The sequence below is a fragment of the Oncorhynchus masou genome, chromosome 24 (assembly GCF_036934945.1).
Source record: "Oncorhynchus masou masou isolate Uvic2021 chromosome 24, UVic_Omas_1.1, whole genome shotgun sequence".
Lineage (NCBI taxonomy): Eukaryota > Metazoa > Chordata > Actinopteri > Salmoniformes > Salmonidae > Oncorhynchus > Oncorhynchus masou.
The window spans coordinates 17,390,742-17,410,243 of NC_088235.1; the positions used below are offsets into that span (position 1 = coordinate 17,390,742).

Here is a 19,502-nt window from a genome sequence, read left to right on the forward strand (position 1 = left end):
AAGCTTGGAAAGTGACAGTGAAGATGAGGCCTCAGTCTGATGTTCAAGAGGAGGACATTGAGGAGGTCCAGGGAGACGACATGGAAGTTCAAGTCATGACTAAATAGTTTTTTTTATTTCTATTGGAATGATTGAATCATTTGCAATTATGTCTACTTATGACAAGGTAAAAGTTTTATGTTTCTGTCTCCATACAATATGGTAAATATGTCCAAAGCAAAAAACTTCTACATTTAAATGGTATTAATATTTGCATATATTTCCATTAATACATTCCCGTTAATTCCCACCTCTGAATATTCCACAAAATATGCAACCCTACTAAAACCTATTTTATGGGTGCTCCCGCAATGACGTGTGACTCATTTGGTGGGAAAGGGAGGAATGATCTCCCTAGATTTCATCTCACATCATGCAGCAGACAACTAAGTAGTGAAACATGAGGATGAAGCCTAATAAAAACACTATTGGAGAAAAATAAGGATGCAAAATTCCAAAGTTATCAGTCTTTATGAAGTCCCTGTAGATGGATTCTTGCAACTCAAAATTTTAAATAAAATTTAAAAAACAAGTGAAGATCATAAGTACCAGACTGGTGCTTATCATAGCGTCCTCCCCTACTCCTCTCTCCTCCAGCTCGACATCATCCAGGCTGGTGAGGGCTGGGCTGCCCAGACCCAGGCCTGAGGCTGGGCTGCCTCCTCCTCCTCCCAGGGCAGAGGAGAGCTGTGTCTCCAAGTCCTGGATGCGTTGGCTCTCCTTCTCCAGCCTCACCCTGCCCAGCTGGGTCTCCAGCAGCCAGAGCTCCTTCTCCTGCTCCAGACGAGCAATCTTCTCCTGGCTCGCCACCACCTGGGGTGGTAAGGGTCAAGGGGAGGAGGGAAAGGTGTAAGAGGACTTCCATACTTCTCTATAACACTTACCTAGTCAGTAACCAAATGGGTTACCTTGAGAATAAAGAGGCAGACTTAGGACCTGTGTCCTTACAAACTGGAGAGTAGAAGGAAGGAACATGGAAATACAATCAATACCTGTTGGGTGAGTCCCTGTCTGCTCTCTGTAGAGCTGGTTAGAACACGGCGGTTCAACAGGGCCTCTCTGTATGGAACAGACTCAGCTCTGGGCTGGATACACAGACAGGACAGTCAAATACACACTGTTATACTGAACCACAACAGTGGATGTTCCACTCTTTGCTTTAGCCTGCCTGGAGTGTCAGATGAGTGGGCTTTATACTTTTGGGATTATTCTATTGGTTCCCACATCCTATTTCACCAGGCACGCTTAATCAAACACAGCATAAGTACGTTATTTTTGAATAGTATTTGAACCCAGGTCTGTGACGTGGCCAGCGAAGCCAGGCAACACAACTGACCTTTCTGATGGCCTGCATGTAGTCAGAAGCCTTCTTCTTGTTACCCAGCATGCTCTCTGCCTGCAGGGGGTTGAGGGCCCCCACCCCTCCTCTGGGACCATAGCCTGTCGAAGATGTAAAGAAATCCAGGTTGTTGCTGAAGAACGTCGCAATCTGTAGTAAAAAGGTACAGCATTCATATTAAGGTAAGACTTTACAGCATACAGGTATAGGCACTAATGCTTTATACATTTGTTGTAAGCATGTATAAGCCTTCATGTGTTAAGACAGCATTGGTGAGCCATATACATAGTCTTCAAGGTCTTTATTTTGCAGTCCAGAGTGCTATTTGAATATCAACAAATCTATCAAGTTTGTATACTCCAGAATATGGTGCCGAAAAAGTGCCTTTAAAACGTGAAATATTCACAATAAAATCTCATTCATGACAAACTTTCCTTTACAGACTTATCCTACAGAACTTCACTGTTCCTTTAAGGAGATCAGTGGGTGAAGTCAAGGAAGGGTTGACAGAATACAGACAGATCTCACACACTCCTACCAGTGTTGACCCGGTTTCTTAATCTTTCATTGACTCCACCCATCTTATCTCCTCGCCGCCTTTTCAAAATATATTGGAGAAGACGGTCCGAGGATCCTTGAGAAAGATGAATTGAGCCAGTCTGATCACCTCAAGGTAAACATCCTTCTTGTAAAACTCTGGAATACAGTCATGGAAGTCGAACTCAGCAGCCAGCCCTGAGCATTCCATCACTCATACCTCAAACACAGTCTGTGTCTGGTGCATTCACCAGCCAGGCAACTGCAGACTAAAAACAGCCCTCTTCAATATTAAAACTATAATAACAAAAGAGACCAGCTTGCGTATCTACCTCATACATACCCTCGGGCAACTTGGAAAACACATTAAAGTAGTAGGAAAAGGCATTACCCAAATCTATAACTTTTGTTAACTTCAAAATAAAACAGTCCTCTGAGTGAACAGCGTGCGTCCCTGTTGAACACCTGCCTACACACTGTAACCCTCTCCTGGAGTAGTGACCTGTCAAGCTGAGGACAGGAGTTTTGCTTTAGATCCTAGAAAATAAATCTATTAAATGCTCTGGTGATGATAGCCTCCCCACACACAGCTAGATCACGTGAAGGATGACCACAGCTCTACAAGTATTCTGATCATGTGTCCATTAAAGTGTCCTCACCACTGATCATAAACCTCTAGCCTAGAGGCCTGGAGAGATTGTCTCTCGTTACTAAACATCAGCACACATTGACATTATACACCATTAACTAATAGCCCAACGCTCCAAGTCCTCGGTGTGGATCAGTTGGTTAGCCCAACGCTCCAAGTCCTCGGTGTGGATCAGTTGGTTAGCCCAACGCTCCAAGTCCTCGGTGTGGATCAGTTGGTTAGCCCAACGCTCCAAGTCCTCGGTGTGGATCAGTTGGTTAGCCCAACGCTCCAAGGCCTCGGTGTGGATCAGTTGGTTAGCCCAACGCTCCAAGGCCTCGGTGTGGATCAGTTGGTTAGACCAACGCTCCAAGTCCTCGGTGTGGATCAGTTGGTTAGCCCAACGCTCCAAGTCCTCGGTGTGGATCAGTTGGTTAGCCCAACGCTCCAAGGCCTCGGTGTGGATCAGTTGGTTAGACCAACGCTCCAAGGCCTCGGTGTGGATCAGTTGGTTAGACCAACGCTCCAAGGCCTCGGTGTGGATCAGTTGGTTAGACCAACGCTCCAAGGACTCAGTGTGGATCAGCTGGTAAGGTCGTGTGTTCAATTCCTGCAGGGCTCATACACATGTTTCTAAAGTACACTGCTCAAAAAAATAAAGGGAACACTTAAACAACACAATGTAACTCCAAGTCAATCACACTTCTGTGAAATCAAACTGTCCACTTAGGAAGCAACACTGATTGACAATAAATTTCACATGCTGTTGTGCAAATGGAATAGACAACAGGTGGAAATTATAGGCATTTAGCAAGACACCCCCAAAAAGGGAGTGGTTCTGCAGATGGGGACCACAGACGACTTCTCAGTTCCTATGCTTCCTGGCTGATGTTTTGGTCACTTTTGAATGCTGGCGGTGCTTTCACTCTAGTGGTAGCATGAGACGTCTACAACCCACACAAGTGGCTCAGGTAGTGCAGCTCGTCCAGGATGGCACATCAATGAGAGATGTGGCAAGAAGGTTTGCTGTGTCCGTCAGCGCAGTGTCCAGAGCATGGAGGCGCTACCAGGAGACAGGCCAGTACATCAGGAGACGTGGAGGAGGCCGTAGGAGGGCAACAACCCAGCAGCAGGACCGCAACCTCCGCCTTTGTGCAAGGAGGAGCAGGAGGAGCACTGCCAGAGCCCTGCAAAATGACCTCCAGCAGGCCACAAATGTGCATGTGTCTGCTCAAACGGTCAGAAACAGACTCCATGAGGGTGGTATGAGGGCCCGACGTCCACAGGTGGGGGTTGTGCTTACAACCCAACACTGTGCACGATGTTTGGCATTTGCCAGAGAACACCAAGATTGGCAAATTCGCCACTGGCGCCCTGTGCTCTTCACAGATGAAAGCAGGTTCACACTGAGCACGTGACAGACGTGACAGTCTGGAGACGCCGTGGAGAACATTCTGCTGCCAACATCCTCCAGCATGACCGGTTTGGCAGTGGGTCAGTCATGGGGTGGGGTGGCATTTCTTTGGGGGGCCGCACAGCCCTCCATGTGCTCGCCAGAGGTAGCCTGACTGCCATTAGGTCCCGAGATGAGATCATGTCATGTCTCGCTCCATCCACCAACGCCACGTTGCACCACATACTGTCCAGGAGTTGGCGGATGCTTTAGTCCAGGTCTGGGAGGAGATCCCTCAGGAGACCATCCGCCACGTCATCTGGAGCATGCCCAGGCGTTGTAGGGAGGTCATACAGGCACGTGGAGGCCACACACACTACTGAGCCTCATTTTGACTTGTTTTAAGGACATTACATCAAAGTTGGAATAGCCTGTAGTGTGGTTTTCCACTTTAATTTTGAGTGACTCCAAATCCAGACCTCCATGGGTTGATAAATTGGATTTCCATTGATATTTTGTTTGATTTTGTTGTCAGCACATTCAACTACGTAAAGAAGAAAGTATTTAATAAGAATATTTCATTCATTCAGATCTAGGATGTGTTATTTTAGTGTTCCCTTTATTTTTTTGAGCAGTGTACATACACTCACAGCTCTGTCTGTTTCAAAGCCCCCAGCCTTTATCTGGGGTACACAGCTGTAAACACTCTGATATGGTGCGGATCTGTGAACATTTCCCATCTGCCCCAGCTGAGTTCTCCATCTCTGTGGTCATGTATTGTAAACGACCAATCAGCACAGTTGATGAGCCAGACACTACTTAAACTCTACTGATCATATCAACAACAAAAATATATAAAAAGTTGGAAGCACAAAATCGTATCGAATGTCATTGTATGCTGTAACGTTAACATTTCCAATCACTAGAACTAAGGGGCCTAGCCCGAACCATGAAAAACAGTCCAGACCATTATTCCTCCTCCAGCAAACTACAGTTGGCTCAATACAGTCGGGCAAGGTAGCGTTCTCCGGGCATCCGCCAAACCCAGATTCGCCCGTCAGACTACGATGGTGAAGCGTGATTCACTCCAGAAGATGCGTTTCCACTGCTCCAGAGTCCAATGGCGGTGAGCTTTTCACCATTCTTAGGCTTGTGTGGTGCTGCCCGACCGAGGAAACCCATTTCATGAAGCTCCCAACGAAGATTTTTTACACACTTCAGCACTCGGCAGTCCTGTTCTATGAGTTTACAGTTGACCGGGGCAGCTCTAGCAAGGTAGACATTTTACAAACTGAGTTGTTGGAAAGGTTGCATCCTATGACGGTACCACGTTGAAAGTCACGTTGCTCTCCGTAAGGGCATTCTACTGCCAATTTCTGCCTATGGAGATTCTATGGCTGTGTGCTAGATTTTGCACACTTCATAATTTTTGTTGTTGGCAAAAAGGAAATAGTAACACCAAATAATAACGAGGCTATTTACACAAGGAGTACCGGCACGGAGTCAATGTGCCAGGGTACGAGGTAGTTGAGGTAAAACGGATTCAATCTGGCAAACCAACAACCAGCAAGAAACAGAAACCTAACACGAGAAGCTTATCACCTAAAATGTATCAATTGATAGTCTGGGTTCACAGCTCCAATCCAGACGTGTTGGTCATTACGGAGACGTGGTTAAGGAAAAGTGTTTTGAAAATTGATGTTAACCTTGAGCGACAATATTGATATGTACAGAGAAATGAGTCGGCCCAAGAATTAAACCCTGTGGCACCCCCATAGAGATTACCAGAGGTCCGGACAACAGGTCCTCCGATTTGACACACTGAACTCGACCTGAGAAGTAGTTGGTGAACCAGGCGAGGAAGTCATTTAAGAAGCCAAGTCTATGGAGTCTGCCGATAAGAATGTGGTGAGCCTTGGCCAAGTCGATGAAGGCTACTGCACAGTACTGTCTTTTATCGATGGTGGTTATGATATTGTTTAGGACCTTGAGCATGGCTGCGGTGCACCCATGACCAGCTCAGAAACCAGATTGCATAGTGGAGAAGGTGGGATTCGAAATGGTCGGTTATCGGTTTGTTGACTTGGCTTTCGAAGATTTTATAAAAAGGCAGGGCAGGATGGAAAAATGTCTATAACAATTTGGGTAAAGCATGTCTCCCCCTTTGAAGAGAGGGATGACCGCGGCAGCTTTCCAATCTTTAGGGATATCAGACGATATGAGAGGTTGAATAGGCTTGTAATAGGGGTTGCAACAATTTCAGCAGATTATTTTAGAAAGAGAGGGTCCAGATTGATTTGTAGGGATCCAGATTTTGGAGCTCTTTCAGAACATCAGCTGCCGGGATTTGAGTGAAGGAGAAGCAGGGGGGATGTTGGCCGGGGTAGGAGTAGCCAGGTGGAGAGCCTGGCCAGCGGTAGAAAAATGCTTATTGAAACTATTGATTATTGTAGTTTTATCGGTGGTGACAATGTTTCTTACCCTCAGTGCAGTGAGCAGCTGGGAGGAGGTGCCCTTATTCTCCATGGACTTCTCCATGAAAAGCTGAAATGTCTTGAGTCAATAAGTATTCAAACCCTGTGTTCCCCTTAAATAAGTTCAGGACTAAAAAAATGTGCTTAACAAGTCACATAATAAGTTGCATGAACTCACTGTGTGCAATAATAGTGTTAAACAGGATTTTTGAATGACTGATCGCTGTACTCTACACATACCGATAATTGTAAAGTCCCTCACTCAAGCAGTGAATTTCAAACAAATTCAGCCACAAAGGCCAGGTAGATTTTTCCAATGCCTCACAAAGAAGGGCACATATTGGTAGATGGGTGAAAATAAAAAAAGCAGACATGGAAAATCCCTATGAGGCATGGTGAAGTTATTAATAAACACCTCGGATGGTGTATCAATAAACCCAGTCACTGCAAAGATACAGGCGTCCTTCCTAACTCAGTTGCCAGAGAGGAAGGAAACCGCTCAGGGATTTCACCCTGAGGCAATGATGACTTTAAAACAGTAACAGAGTTCAATGGCTGTGATCGTAGAAAACTGAGGACGGATCCACATTGTCGTTATTCCACAATACTAACCTAATAGAGCTGGTGAAAAAGGAAGCCTGTACATAATATAAATATTCCAGAACATGCATCTTGTTTGCAAAGGCACTAAAATAATACTGCCTAAAATGTGGCAAAGCAATTCACTTTTTGTCCTGAATACCAAGTGTTATTGGATTTGCCCCAAACAGACAACACATTACCCAAGTACCACTCTCCATGGAAATGGTATCCACGAGTTCACCTGACTCTGGCAATGAAGCCCTTTATCTTCTCCAAAATCCTGAAGTATTGCTTTAAGGTCAGGCATAAGGTTAGCAGTGTGGTTAAGGGTAAGTTTAAAATCACATTTTAGAAATAGGGAGGGTTTATGACTTCATGGTTGTGGTAACTAGTGATGACCAGTGATGCCAGCAGACACTCATTGGCAGCGCTGTTACTTGGTTTGGATAACAGTGTATCTGCTAAGTATTAACTTGCCGGTGCTATTGGTGGGCACACCCAGCATCTCGCTTGTCTAACTAAATAGTGGTACATGGTCCTACCTTGTCGGTGCTGTTGGTGAGCATGCCCAGGGAAGCCAGCAGACACTCGTTAGTGGTGCAGAGCTTCTGAGTGACTGTAGGCAACTGCTGTTCCAGACCGGCCTTCTGGCTGTAGTGCTTAGACATCTCTATAGATAGGCGAGACAGACTTAATATAAAACATTTTATATAAATATATATAAATATATATAAATAAATAAATCTATAAATAAATCTATATACACATACATACATATACACACACACATTCACAATTCTCAGCAATCTATACACAATACTGCATAATGACAATGTGAAAACATACATTTTTGCAAATGTATTAAAAATAAACAGAAATCTCTTATTTACATAAGTATTCTGACCCTTTGCAATGAGACTCAAAATTGAGTTCAGGTACATTCTGTTTTTATTGATCATCCTTGAGATGTTTCGACAACTTGATTGGAGTCAACCTGTGGTATATTCAATTGATTTGACATGATTTGGAAAGGCACACACCCGTCTATGTAATGTCCCACAGTTGACATTGCATGTTAGTGCATGTTAGTGCAAAAACCAAGGCATGAGGTCAAGGAATTGTCCGTAGAGCTCCAAGACAGGATTTTGTCAAGGCACAGATCTGGGGAAGGGTACCAAGACATTTCTGCAGCATTGAAGGACCCCAAGAACAGACTGCCTCCATTTTTAAATGGAAGAAGTTTGGAACTACCAAGACTCTTCCAGGAGCTGGCTGTCCGGCCAAACTGAGCAATCAGGGGAGAAGGGCCTTGGTCAAGGAGATGACCAAGAACCCAGAGTTCCTCTGCGGAGATGGGGGAACCTTCCAGAAGGACAACCATCTCTGCAGCAATCCACCAATCAGGCCTTTATGGTAGAGCGGCCAGATGAAAGCCACTCCTCAGTGAAAGGCACATGACAGCCTGCTTGGAGTTTGCCAAAAGGCACCTAAAGACTCTGATCATGAGAAACAAGATTCTCTGGTTTGATGAAACCAATATTGAACAATTTGCCCTGAGTGCCAAGCGTTACAGCTGCAGAAAACCAGGCACCATCCCTACATACTCATCTCATATGTATATACTGTACTCAATACGATCTACTGTATCTTGCCTATGCTGCTCTGTACCATCACTCATTCATATATCTTTATGTACATATTCTTTATCCCCTTACACGTGTGTCTATAAGGTAGTAGTTTTGGAATTGTTAGCTAGATTACTTGTTGGTTATTACTGCATTGTCAGAACTCGAAGCACAAGCATTTCGCTACACTCGCATTAACATCTGCTAACCATGTGTATGTGACAAATCAAATTTGATTTGATTTACAGTGAAGCATGGTGGTGGCAGCAGGGACTGGGAGATTAGTCAGGATCAAGGCAAAGATGAACAGAGCAAAGTAGAGAGAGATCCTTGACAAAAACCTGCTCCAGAGGGCTCAGGACCTCAGACTGGGGTGAAGGTTCACCTTCCAACAGGACGAGCCTAAGCACACAGCAAAGACAATGCAGGAGTGGTTTTGGGAAACGCCTCTGAATGTACTTGAGGGACACAGCCAGACCCCGGACTTCAATTCAATCGAACATCTCTGAAGAGACCTGAAAATAGCTGTGCAGCAACGCTCCCCATCCATCCTGATAGAACGTGAGAGGATCTGCAGAGAATGGGAGAAAATGCCCAAGTACAGGTGTGCCAAGCTTGTAGCGGCATACCCAAGAAGACTCAATGCTGTAAATCGCTGTAAAAAGGTGCTTTAACAAAGTAATAAGTCAAGGGTCTGAATACTTATCTAAATTAGAAATATATTTTTTTATATAAATGAGTAAAAACATGTTTTTGCTTTGTCATTAGGGGTTATTGTGTGTAGGTTGAGGGGAAAAAACTAAATATATCCATTTTAAAATAAGGCGGTAACGTAGCAAATTGTGGAAAAGGTAAAGAGGTTTGAATACTTTCCGAAGGCACTGAACACAAACATCTCTACAGACACAGGAGAGATGGGGTTTAGACATCTCTACATACATAAAGGAAGGAACAGGGGACACATTTATCGATTCCACCTTACTTGAAGACAGCATGTCTACTGCTTTATAACGGTTCAACTTAAAGCCCATTTATGACCATTCCAGTGCCTGCACTTAGAGCATTTACTGCGATGCGGCCTCAGCAGACGTCAGCACATTCACTCTGCTTTCTCAGATCAGAGCTGTTGTGAATAAAGTTATCAAGGAAGTGAGTTTGTGTTTGTACAGGACGCACCGCCCCCACATACGTCAACAAATCGTAGGGCGCTATATGAAGCACTACGCATCGTTTCAACATTTGGGAGGCGCATGGCGATATGGTAGGGAGCTTGATTTGCCCTCCTCAAGCCTCTGGAGGCTCCGCAATTGCGTCACACCCTCTGTACACAGCCTCTAGCTTCCCGGATCAAGCATAAAAATGGGCTTTTAGACATCTCTACAGAACACAGAAGAACAGACATTCCTTGTTGTTCTGTTTTTTAAATGGATTGTGTGTGTACCTGTGACATTTCACTGTATTGTTACGATCTAGTAACATGAGCATTTCGCTGCACCCATTATAACATCTGCTTAACTGTGTACGCAACCAATAAACTTTACATTTGGAAGGAGAGTGGCTTGAACATTAGTCTAGAATATTTTCAAATAAAAACATTTTTTTTAAGTAATAATTCACCTTTGACGGCATCGTGAAGACTGTGTAGACAGGCAGCCAGCTGGGTGAAGACAGCAGAGGAACTGCTCTGGGGCATGGCATCCTGTCGAACACCTGGAAAACAATGTGAAAACATTACTCCAGAGTAGCGCAGCGGTCTAAGGCACTGCATCTCAGTGCAAGAGGCGTTACTATAGTACCTGGTTCGAATCCAGGACGTAGCACATCCGACTGTGATTGGGAGTCTCATAAGGCAGAGCATAATTGACCCAGCGTCGTCCAGGTTTGGCCGTCATTGTAAATAAGAACAAATTCTTAACTGACTTGCCTAGTTAAATAAAAAAATAAACTACTGTCTATACCCGACTTCCAACCTGAAACTGTACTGGAGCTACCAGATATGTAATATCAGACCCAGTAGGGTCCAGAGAAAATTACCCCAACTCAGCCCAGCTTCCTCTAGACCATTACATTGTCAGAAGGAAACTGAAATGAGTCTGCTGCCTTACCCCAACCTTTCTGAATCCTCCCTCTCCTCTAGTTCCCCATCACTCAGAGGAAAGGATCCTCCCTCTCCTCTAGTTCCCCATCACTCACGAGGAAAGGATCCTCCCTCTGCTCTAGTTCCCCATCACTCAGAGGAAAGGATCCTCCCTCTCCTCTAGTTCCCCATCACTCAGAGGAAAGGATCCTCCCTCTCCTCTAGTTCCCCATCACTCAGAGGAAAGGATCCTCCCTCTCCTCTAGTTCCCCATCACTCACGAGGAAAGTATCCTCCCTCTGCTCTAGTTCCCCATCACTCAGAGGAAAGGATCCTCCCTCTGCTCTAGTTCCCCATCACTCAGAGGAAAGGATCCTCCCTCTGCTCTAGTTCCCCATCACTCAGAGGAAAGGATCCTCCCTCTCCTCTAGTTCCCCATCACTCACAAGGAAAGTATCCTCCCTCTCCTCTAGTTCCCCATCACTCAGAGGAAAGTATCCTCCCTCTCCTCTAGTTCCCCATCACTCACGAGGAAAGTATCCTCCCTCTCCTCTAGTTCCCCATCACTCACGAGGAAAGTATCCTCCCTCTCCTCTAGTTCCCCATCACTCAGAGGAAAGTATCCTCCCTCTCCTCTAGTTCCCCATCACTCAGAGGAAAGGATCCTCCCTCTGCTCTAGTTCCCCATCACTCACGAGGAAAGGATCCTCCCTCTGCTCTAGTTCCCCATCACTCACAAGGAAAGGATCCTCCCTCTCCTCTAGTTCCCCATCACTCACGAGGAAAGTATCCTCCCTCTCCTCTAGTTCCCCATCACTCACAAGGATCCTCCCTCTGCTCTAGTTCCCCATCACTCACGAGGAAAGTATCCTCCCTCTCCTCTAGTTCCCCATCACTCACAAGGATCCTCCCTCTGCTCTAGTCCTACAGACAGTAGCTATTCAATTTGTTAAACAGGTTAGTTATCAAGGCTAAAGATTACAAGACACAGCAAATAATGTTCCTCCAGTTTGACCCTAGTCACTTTGTAAAGCCAGTAAGATGATACAGTGCATCCGGATATTCAGACACATTCACTTTGTTGCGTTACAGCCTTATTCTAAAATGGTTTAAAATGTTTTTTTCCCCCTCAATCTCCACACAATACCCCATAATGACAAAGCAAAAACAAGTTTAAACATTTTTGCAAATACACAGTTGAAGTCAGATGTTTACATCCACCTTAGCCAAATAAATTTAAACTCAGTTCCTGACATTTAATCCTAGTAAATATTCCCTGTTTTAGGTCAATTAGGTACACCACTTTATTTTAAGAACATGAAATGTCAGAATAATAGTAGAGATAATTCTTTATTTATTTCATCACATTCCCAGTGGGTTACACATTTACATACACTATTAGTATTTGGTAGCATTGCCTTTAAAATTGTTTAACTTGGGTCAAACATTTTGGGTAGCCTTCCACAAGTTTCCCACAATAAATTGGGTGAATTTTGGCCCATTCCTCGTGACAGAGCTGGTGTAACTAAGTCAGGTTTGTAGGCCTCCATGCTCGCACACGCATTTTCAGCTCTGCCCACCAACGTTCTATAGTATTAAGGTCAGGGTTTTGTGATGGCCACTCCAATACCTTGACTTGTTGTGCTTAAGACATTTTGCCACAACTTTGGAAGTATGCTTGGGGTCATTGATCATTTGGAAGAGTCATTTGCAACCAAGCTTTAACCTCTTACATCTATGGGGGCGCTATTTCATTTTTGGATGAAAAACGTTCCCGTTTTAAACAAGATATTTTGTCACAAAAAGATGCATTCGAAAGAAAACACTCTGACGTGTCCAGAAATACCAAGATATTCTCTGTGCGTGCCCTAGAACGTGAGCTTCAGGCAAAACCAAGATGAGATGGCATCCAGGAAATGACAAGGATTTTTGAGGCTCTGTTTTCCATTGTCTCCTTATATGGCTGTGAATGCGAGAGGAATGAGCCTGCCCTTTCTGTCGTTTCCCCAAGGTGTCTGCAGCATTGTGACGTATTTGTCGGCAGATCATTGGAAGATTGACCATAAGAGACCACATTTACCAGGTGTCCGCCCGGTGTCCTGCGCCGAAATTGGTGTGCAAAAGTCACCTGCCAGTATTTTTCCATGCGATACAGAGAGGAAAGCAAGCTTCCACGAACTGCATATCAATGAAGAGATATGTGAAAAAACACCTTGAGGATTGATTCCAAACAACGTTTGCCATGTTTCGGTCGATATTATGTAGTTAATCCGGAAAAAGTTTTACGTTGTAGGTGACTGAATTTTCGGTTCGTTTCGGTAGCCAGACGCAATGTAGAAAACGGAACGATTTCTCCTACACACAGACGCTTTCAGGAAAAACTGCGCATTTGGTATGTAACTGAGAGTCTCCTCATTGAAAACATCCGAAGCTCTTCAAAGGTAAATGATTTTATTTATTTGGTTATCTGGTTTTTGTGAAAATGTTGCGTGCTAAATGCTACTCAAAATGCTATGCTAGCTTTGCATACTCTTACACAAATTAGTCAATTTCTATGGTTCAAAAGCATATTTTGAAAATCTGAGATGAGTGTTAAGAAAAGGCTAAGCTTGAGAGCAGACGCATTATTTTCATTTTATTTGCAATTTTCAGAAATCGTTAACGTTGCGTTATGCTAATGAGCCTGAGGCTTTAGTCACAAACCCGGATCCGGGATGGGGAGTTTCAAGAAGTTAACAGATGTCTTGAGATGTTGCTTCAATATATCCACATAATTTTCCTCCCTCATGATGCCATCCATTTTGTGAAGTGCACCAGTCCCTCCTGCAGCAAAGCATCCCCAAAACATGATGCTGCATCCCCCTGTGCTTCATGTTTGGGATGGTGTTCTTCTGCTTGCAAACCTCCCCCTTTTTCCTCCAAACATAACAATGGTCCTTTTGGCCAAACAGTTCCATTTCATCAGACCAGAGGACATTTCTCCAAAATGTACGATCTTTGCCCCATGTGCATTTGCAAACCGTAGTCTGGCTTTTTATGCGGGTCTTGGAGCAGTGGCTTCTTCCTTGCTGAGCGATATAGGACTCTGTGGATATAGATACTTTTACCGGTTTCCTCCAGCATCTTCACAAGGTCCTTTGCTGTTGTTCTGGTATTGATTTCCACTTTTTCGCACCAAAGTACATTCATCTCATGGAGACAGAACGCGTCTCCTTCCTGAGTGATATGACTCCAACCTAAGTGTATGTAAACTTCCGACTTCAACTGTAAATATATAATCACATTTACATTCAGCCCCTTACTCAGTACTTTTTTGAAGCCCCTTTGGAAGCGATTACAGCCTTGAGTCTTCTTGAGAATGACACTACAAGCTTGGCACACCTGTATTTGGGGAGTTTCTCACATTCTCTGCAGAACTTCAAGATGTCAGGTTGGATGGGGAGCATTGTGGCGCAGTTATTTTCACGTCGCTCCAGAGATGTTGATCGGGTTCAAGTCCGGCAACTCAGGGACATTCGGAGACTTGTCCCGAAACCACTCCTACGCTGTCTTGACTGTGTGCTTAGCGTCATTGTTCTGTTGGAAGGTGGACCTTCGCCCCAGTCTGAGGGCCTGAGGCCTCTGGAGCAGGTTTTCATCAAGGATCTCTGTACTTTGCTCCATTAATCTTTCCCTTGATCCTGACTAGTCTCCCAGTCCCTGCTGCTGAAAAACATTACACAGCAGGATGCTGCCACAACGCTTCACCGTAGGGATGGTGCCAGGTTTCCTGCAGCCGTGAAGCTTGGCATTCAGGACAAAGACTTCAATATTGGTTTCATCAAACCAGAGAATCTTGTTTCTCATGGTCTGAGAGACGTTAGGTGCCTTCTGGCAAACTCCAAGTGGGCTGTCATGTACCTTTTACTGAGGAGTGGCTTCCGTCTGGCCACTATACCATTAAGGCTTGATTGGTGGAGTGCTGCAGAGATGGTTGTCTTTATGGAAGATACTTCCATTTCTAGACCTCTGTCAGAGTGACAATCGGGTTCTTGGTAACCCCCCTGACCAAGGTCCTTCTCCCCCGATTGCGCAGTTTAGCCGGACGGCCAGCTCTAGGAAGAGTCTTGGTGGTTCCAAACTTCTTCCATTGAGAATGATGGAAGCCACTGTGTTCTTGGGGTCCTTCAATGCAGCAGAAATGTTTGTATCCTCAACACAATCCTGTCTCAGAACACTATGGACAAGCCCTTCAACCCCATGGCTTGGCTTTTGCTCTGATATTGGTGTCTAAGAAAGCACCTCGAGGCTAAAAGAGATACATACACACAGACTCCTGCAGGGGAGCAAATAGATAAGAGGCAAGTCAGACACACCACTGTAAGCCACACGGGAATGGAAGATTACTGCTGAGCCCTTAGAAAACACAGGACTGTTTTCCCCTGCAAGTTTGTATAACTGTATATGCATGGGCTTGGTCTCGTGAGTAGAAGGTGTTGATGTAGGCAGTTACATCACTAGGGGTTAACTGCAAGCATATTAAAGCAACTTTGACCTGTTTTATGTTGCAGAACTTACTCTGAAACATACGTGCTGTGTTTCCATTGTTAACTTGTCTGCAATTGCATTAATAAAGGTTTTATTGATTTACTTAAAGATATTGTCTGACTGCTGATTTCACCAATAAACAGGGAACCTACCCCAACAATAAGCACGGTCAACTCTGGGACCTTAGACAGGCATGTGCCTTTCTAAATCATGTCCAATATATTGAATTTACCACAGGTGGACTTCAAGTTGTAGAAACATCTCAAGGATGATCAATGGAAACATGATGCACCTGAGCTCAATTTCGAGTCTCATAGCAAAGGGTCTGATATCAAGTGTAATTTGTCATGTGCGCCGAATTCAACAGGTGTAGACCTTAGTGAAACGCTTACTTACAAGCCCTTACCCAACAATGCAGTTTAGAAAAAACAAAAAAGTAAGCGATAATAACAAATAATTAAAGAGTAGCAGTAAATAACAATAGCGGGGCTAGTTACAGGGGGTAGCAATACAGAGTCAATGTGCGTGGGCACCGGTGTCAAGGCAACTGAGGTAATATGTACATGTAGAGTTATTAAAATGACTATGCAAAGATAATGCATTGCCATTTGATTAGATGTTAAAGAGTCTAATGGCTTGGGGGGAGAAGCTGTTTAGAAGCCTCTTGGACAAAGACTTGGCGCTCTGGTACCGCTTGCCGTGCGAGGATCTTCCTCTGACACCGCCTGGTAGAGGTCCTGGACGGCTGGAAGCTTGGCCCCGGTCATGTACTGAGCCGTACGCCCTACCCTCTGTAGTGCCTTGCGGTCGGAGGCCGAGAAGTTGCCCTTCCAGGCAGTGATGCAACCAGTGTTCGCGATGGTGCAGCTGTAAAACCTTTTGAGGATCAAAGGACCCATGCCAAATCTTCAGTCTCCTGAGGGGGAATAGGTTTTGTTGTGCACTCTTCACGACTGTCTTGGTGTGCTTGTACCATGTTAGTTTGTTTGTGATGTGGACACCAAGGAACTTGAAGCTCTCAGCCTGCTCCACTACAGCCCCGTCGATGAGAATGGGGGTGTGCTTGGTCCTCCTTTTCCTGTAGTCACAATCATCTCCTTTGTCTTGATCACATTGAGGGGGAGGTGGTTGTCCTAACACCACATGGCCAGGTCTCTGACCTCCCTATAGGCGGTCTCATCGTTGTTGGTGATCAGGCCTACCATTGTGTCATCATCAGCAAACTTAATGATGGTGTTGGAGTCATGCAGTCATGAGTGGAAGGAAGATGACTGAGCATGCACCACTGAGGGGCCCCTGTGTTGTGGATCAGCATGGCGGACGTGTTGTTACCTACCTTTACCACCTGGGGGGGCAGCCCGTCTGGAAGCCCTGTATCCAGTTGGAGAGGGAGGTGTTTAGACCCAGGGTCCTTAACTTATTGATAGGCTTTGAGGGAACTATGGTGTTGAATGCTGAGCTGTTGTCAATTAATAGCATTCTCACATAGGTGTTCCTTTTGTCCAGGTGGGAAAGGGCAGTGTGGAGTGCAAGACATTGCAGCATCTGTGGATCTGTTGGTGCGGAATGTAAATTGGAGTGGGTCTAGGGTTTCTGGGATAATGGTGTTGATGTGAGCCATGACCAGCCTTTTAAAGCATTTCATGGCTAGATGTGAGCGCATGCTCGGAGTACACGTCCTGGTAATACGTCTGGCCCTGTGGACTTTGAATGTTGACCTGATTAACATCTTGAAACTCTGGGGGCGCTATTTCATTTTTGGATGAAAAACGTTCCCGTTTTAAACAAGATATTTTGTCACAAAAAGATGCTCGACTATGCATATAATTGATAGCTTTGGAAAGAAAACACTGAATTTTCCAGAACTGCAAAGATATTGTCTGTGAGTGCCCTAGAACAGGAGCTACAGGCAAAAACCAAGATGAAACGGCAACCAGGAAATGAGCAGGATTTTTGAGGCTCTGTTTTCCATTGTCTCCTTATATGGCTGTGAATGCGACAGGAATGAGCCTACCCTATCTATCGTTTCCCCAAGGTGTCTGCAGCATTGTGACGTATTTGTAGGCATATCATTGGAAGATTGACCATAAGAGACTACATTTTCCAGGTGTCCGCCCAGTGTCCTCTGTCGAAATTGGTGCGTCATTTTCAGCTGCTGGTATTTTTCCATGGGATTCTGAGGGGAAAGCAGGCTTCCACGAACGGCATATCAATGAAGAGATATGTGAAAAAACACCTTGAGGATTGATTCTAAACAACGTTTGCCATGTTTCGGTCGATATTATGGAGTAAACCCTCTTGATACTCCCCATCCCTGATCCGGGATCGTGAATACAGCCTCAGGCTCATTAGCATAACGCAACGTTAACGATTTCTGAAAATCGCAAATGAAATGAAAATAATATGCCTGCTCTCAAGCTTAGCCTTTTCTTAACAACACTGTCATCTCAGATTTTACAAATATGCTTTTGAACCATAGCAAATCAAGCATTTGTGTAAGAGTATTGCAAGCTAGCTTAGCATTTTGCGTAGCATTTAGCACGCAACATTTTCACAAAAACCAGATAACCAAATAAATAAAATCATTTACCTTTGAAGAGCTTCGGATGTTTTCAATGAGGAGACTCTCAGTTACATAGCAAAGTTTTTCCTGAAAGAATCTTTGTGTAGGAGAAATCGCTACGTTTTGTACATCACATTTGGCTACCGAAACAAACCGAAAATTCAGTCACCAAAACATCAAACTTTTTCTGAATTAACTCCATAATATCGACCGAAACATGGCAAATGTTGTTTAGAATCAATCCTCAAGGTGTTTTTTCACATATCTCTTCATTGATATGCAGTTCGTGGAAGCCTGCTTTCCCCTCAGAATCGCATGGAAAAATACCAGCAGCTGAAAATGACGCACCAATTTCGGAGGACACCGGGCGGACACCTGGAAAATGTAGTCTCTTATGGTCAATCTTCCAATGATATGCCTACAAATACGTCACAATGCTGCAGACACCTTGGGGAAACGACAGAAAGGGCAGGCTCATTCCTCTCGCATTCACAGCCATATAAGGAGACAATGGAAAACAGAGCCTCAAATCCTGCTCATTTCCTGGTTGCCGTTTCATCTTGGTTTTGCCTGTAGCTCCCGTTCTAGGGCACCCACAGACAATATCTTTGCAGTTCTGGAAAATTCAGAGTGTTTTCTTTCCAAAGCTATCAATTATATGCATAGTCGAGCATCTTTTTGTGACAAAATATCTTGTTTAAAACGGGAACGTTTTTCATCCAAAAATGAAATTGCGCCCCCAGAGTTTCAAGAGGTTAATTCGGAAAAAGTTTGACGTTTTGGTGACTGAATTTTCGGTTCGTTTCGGTAGCCAAATGTGATGTACAAAACGGAGCGATTTCTCCTACACAAAGATTCTTTCAGGAAAAACTGAACATTTGCTATGTAACTGAGAGTCTCCTCATTGAAAACATCTGAAGTTCTTCAAAGGTAAATGATTTTATTTATTTGGTTATCTGGTTTTTGTGAAAATGTTGCGTGCTAAATGCTACGCAAAATGCTAAGCTAGCTTGCAATACTCTTACACAAATGCTTGATTTGCTATGGTTCAAAAACATATTTTGAAAATCTGAGATGACAGTGTTAAGAAAAGGCTAAGCTTGAGAGCTAGCACATTCATTTCATTTCATTTGCGATTTTCATAAATAGTTAACGTTACGTTATGCTAATGAGCTTGAGGCTATAACTGGATACAGGGTTTTTTCATAGCCAAACGTGAACAAAACGGAGCGATTTGTCCTACACAAATAATATATTTTTTTTTTTTAACTGAACATTTGCTATCTAACTGAGAGTCTCCTCATTGAAAACATCTAAAGTTCTTCAAAGGTAAATGATTTTATTTGAATGATTTTCTTGTTTTTGTGAAAATGTTGCTGGCTGAATTCTAGGCTTATAGCTATCAATACTCTTACACAAATGCTTGTTTAGCTACGGTTGAAAAGCATATTTTGAAAATCTGAGATGACAGTGTTGTTAACAAAAGTCTAAGCTTGAGAGCAAATATATTTATTTCATTTCACTTGCGATTTTCATGAATAGTTAACGTTGCATTATGCTAATGAGCTTGAGGCCATAAATAGAATCCCGGATCCAGGATTGCTCGACGCAAGAAGTTAAAGACCTTACTCACTTCGGCTGTGGAGAGCGTGGTCACACAGTCATCCAGGAACAGCTGATGCTCTCGTCATGCATGTTTAAGTGTAATTTGCCTCGAA

General features: G+C 44.1%; 1 protein-coding gene across 2 annotated transcripts in view; it reads right to left on the minus strand.

The window, feature by feature from the left end:
• The window catches only part of LOC135511866 (protein phosphatase 1 regulatory subunit 21-like), a 47,852-nt gene that overhangs the window by 13,141 nt on the left and 15,209 nt on the right, over positions 1–19,502 (minus strand). For both annotated transcript variants that reach the window (XM_064933366.1, XM_064933367.1), the window contains exons 12-16: positions 10,235–10,327; positions 7,535–7,662; positions 1,376–1,528; positions 1,032–1,124; positions 589–852 (exon numbers count right to left, since the gene is read on the minus strand). In XM_064933366.1, the coding sequence (XP_064789438.1) occupies positions 589–852; positions 1,032–1,124; positions 1,376–1,528; positions 7,535–7,662; positions 10,235–10,327 (731 nt within the window). The remainder of the gene's footprint in view (positions 1–588; positions 853–1,031; positions 1,125–1,375; positions 1,529–7,534; positions 7,663–10,234; positions 10,328–19,502) is intronic.